The following is a 3,732-nucleotide window of genomic DNA, read 5'->3' as shown; positions in this document are numbered from 1 at the left end:
CAAGGCCTACATTAACACTGACGCCTGCCATATCTCTTGCAATGTCTTTTAGCGAGTTTGGTGATGTTTTGGCTGGAAGTCGGACATGATGCATGAGGTACCAGGCTACTGGTAATTAGGCTTTTGGTAAGAGTAAATGATAACCTGAGCAGGAGCTGGACTGACTGTCCCTACACCTGTAACTGAAGGAGACTGCGGCTTCCTGCTTTTCCTCTTTGAGAGGAAATTCCTCAGAATTCCTTCTTCCGGTCTGTCTTGAACTCTCAAAGTCACAATTCAATGGATCCCTGAAGATATGGTAATATCTGGGAAGCACTCTATATTATGATCATGTTTAACGACATATGATGTATGTGTGAAAAGGGCCACACATATTCCATGATTCACATGTGCCAGTCAAAAGACAATTTTTAAATTTTTTTTTTTAGAACTTTTTTATGTGTACGTGTGTTTTGCCTGCATGTATGTCCAGGCTTCACTTGCACACCTGGCACCTTCGGAGGCCAGAAGAGGGGTATGGATCCCCATAACTGGAGTTAGGTGGTTGTGAACCACCAGGAGGGTGCTGGGAATCGAATCTGGGTCCTCTGGAGGAGCAGCCAGTAAGTACTCTTCACTACTGAACCCTGTCTCCAGTCCCAGAAGACAAGTCTTTTGAGCTGGTTGACTTCCAGCCCCGCTTTGCCGCAGGGTCTCCTTGGGTTTTGCCACACTGCATACTCCAGGCTAGCTGGCTCTTCAGATTTAGGCCAGTTCTCCTGTCTCTTGCCTCACATCTCGTCACCACAGTGTTTGGACTAGAGAAGCAGGCCATTATCTTTTCACGTGGGCTTCAGGGTTAAATCCAGGGCAGCAAGCTCACAAGGCAACTGCTTGCGCTGGCCGAGCCCCCTTTCTGACCCCATACGTCTGTTTCTTACTCAGCCACTCCCTGGGCCTTGACCTTCTACAATCGCAAGAAACAAAAGATTTAAAGGAAGGAGGAATTGTGCATCAGTTCTCTAGGTCAGACAAAGTCCTGGCAAAGTCATTTCCTTAAAGGTCAAGTGTGTCTTATGGAAAATAATTTGGGTATTCTTTCAAAATAAGCTATAGTTTCCCAGGTGTATTTCAAAACAATGAGAGTACTTCAAAAGTCACCCCCCCTCCACCCACTCCCCACCCCCTGCCCGGTGCTGAAATGCAAGGAATTCCAAAGATAACCCTGAGAATCTGGTCTGCAGGAAGGTCAGTTCTGTTGAGGTGCTAAGCAGGCACTGGCTCCAATGGTATCACCTCCACCTAAGCCCATCTCAGCAACAATTCTCCACCCGCCCATCTGTCCAGGTTTGAGGGAGTTCATGTGACTTCAATTTTCTGATGGATCTAAGACACTGATTTTCAATGGCCCAGCTGGTTTTTGTTCTAAATGTTGTAAGTGGCGGGTTGCTTTCAAGCTCTTTAATTGTTGGGGTTAAATAAGGAGTCATCTACCCTTTTTACAGTCCCTTCTGCAGAGTCATCACAGCTGAAATGCCCCCAGCTCCTCTCGGTGTGCACTCCAAGCACTCACCCTACTCCCTTGGCTCTGTGACTCGGAAGGCTTGGGGCAGGCACTATAACTTATTCTTGTCTTTGTAGCATAAGATAGAAGCTCACGTTTTCTAAATTCAAGGAAAAGGAATACCACGCTTTTCCACTCATTCAAAACCAGCACTCCCTTTCTTTGGGTCATTGCTCCATTTATTAGAGTAACCACGTTTGGAGAGGCACAAAGCACTGAGGTTACATGACTACAAAGTTCTCACAAATCCCAGGTCTCTTCACAGAGCTTTCACTTCTGCTTAAAGAACAAGTTTTCAAAATATCTGAGCTGGGTTAACACATAGACCCCAAATACGTGGGAACCGCTATGTTTAAATGCTCAGCTTCCTCTCTAGCATCTTCTTTAAAGGATCCGGCGTAAAGGGCTGAAATGTAGAAGGTCATGATGCAAATGCTTTGGAGGGCAGTGAAGTCAACCCGCACAAAGTGGCAATGCTGCAGCGTGCAGAGCTCGCTCGGCGAGGGCTCACTGGGCCATCTGGGCCTCCATGGCCTGTGCCGTCCACTCTGGGGCTGTCTGACTAATCTTCTCTAGAAGGTTGTTTACTTGGAAACAAAGTGATTGGATCTGCTTGTCCCATGTTGGCAGGGCTTCTCGTGCTAAAGACAGAATAAATATGGAAAAAAATAAAAATTACTTACAAATCCAAGAGAAATTACAACAGTGCTAATTTAAAAAAAAGTTTATTCTGGAAATCTTGGCTGAAAATGTTAATTAAGCAGCAGTTAAGAACTCCAGTCAGGTGGAGCATGGCGGCACTCAGAAGAAGAACTAGGCAGGATGGATCTCTTCCAGTTTTTAGCTAGCCTAGTCTACAAAGAGACACTGTCTCCAAAACCAAACCAAACAAAACACAACAAAACTCAAATCACTAACAACAAATATAAAACATACTTAAAAACAAATACGTTATTATCAATGCCCTTGAAAACAAAACCCACTACTGAACACACCTATCAAGACAGACAGCCACAGAAGAGCCTCAAAGCAGCATTGCGGGAGGGCTGGTTCCTCACCAGTGTTTACAGGGGGTGACACTGCCATCTACTGGGAAACACTGGACTTACATACAAGAATGTGCCTACCTCACCTAAGTTCTAGGGGATCCAGCACCTTTTCTTACATATATGCATGCAGGTTAAAGACCCACACACATAAAAATAATTTTAAAAGGGTGGCGGTATGAGCCAAGTGGATCCCTTTAAGTTTAAGGCCAGCATGATCTACATAGTTAAGTTCTAGGACAGCTACATAGAGAGACAATAATAATAATAATAATAATAATAATAATAATAATAATAATTAATTAAGCTGGGTATAGTGGCACACACTTTAATCCCAGCACTCAGGAGGCCGAGGCAGGCAGATCTTTGAGTTCGAGTCCAGCCTAGTCTACAGAATGAGCTCCAGGACAGCCAGGGCTACACAGAGAAACCCTGCCTTGAAAAAAAAAAGATCTATTCTCTAACTTCATTGAAATCCTCAAGGGCCACCTCTTAGGAAAACAGAAAAATTTTAAAATCAATCAATCAATCACACACACACACACACCCTCCAGTGCAAACATGCTACTTTCAAGACTGCTCTACAGAAACAAGCATGCTACTATATAGATATGTACACGACAAACCACTCAGCAGTGGTGAACAGTGAACTCCATGTGTTTATTCAGCTGTAAACAAATCAGATTGCTGCTTCCTGATTTGAAGGTGTCCACAGTACAGTGAATGAAAAGGCAATTGCACTTTAAAATACATCCCACACTCCTACCTTTAAAAACCTTTCTTCCCTACAAATCTGCACTAACATCTACAGACCATGCAGCTGGCAGAGGTGCTCAGTTACCTCAGACCCAGAGGGGTGTGGTGGGAATGCAGACTGTGGGCTTCCCTTTGTCGCTCTCTGTTTAGCCTGTTCTGAATGTTTATCAGTTTTCATCTGAACAACTAAAAAATCCCGAATTTTATTAGCTTTATCTAGACTTTTGTTTGTGAGTGTGATGCATGAATGCATGAATGTGGACATGTTCACATTTATGTTCATATGTGGGAGTATACACACAGGGGTATGAGTGGAGGATGTATTCTATGCTCTCCACCTTATTTTTTCAGTTTTTAAAATTTATTTGTGGCTACTGAGATGGCTCA

The 3,732-nt window shown here is 43.8% G+C and overlaps 1 protein-coding gene across 2 annotated transcripts in view; it reads right to left on the bottom strand.

The window, feature by feature from the left end:
* Nucleotides 1–1,696: 1,696 nt before the first annotated feature.
* Nucleotides 1,697–3,732, bottom strand: part of Cops4 (COP9 signalosome subunit 4) — a 45,702-nt gene continuing 43,666 nt past the window's right edge. For both annotated transcript variants that reach the window (XM_052735501.1, XM_052735500.1), the window contains one exon: nt 1,697–2,184. In XM_052735501.1, the coding sequence (XP_052591461.1) occupies nt 2,128–2,184 (57 nt within the window). In that variant the 3' untranslated portion in view covers nt 1,697–2,127. The remainder of the gene's footprint in view (nt 2,185–3,732) is intronic.

Source organism: Peromyscus californicus, unplaced genomic scaffold (genome assembly GCF_007827085.1).
Source record: "Peromyscus californicus insignis strain IS unplaced genomic scaffold, ASM782708v3 Scaffold_13__1_contigs__length_99412109, whole genome shotgun sequence".
Lineage (NCBI taxonomy): Eukaryota > Metazoa > Chordata > Mammalia > Rodentia > Cricetidae > Peromyscus > Peromyscus californicus.
This window is presented reverse-complemented; position numbering and strand designations above follow the sequence as displayed.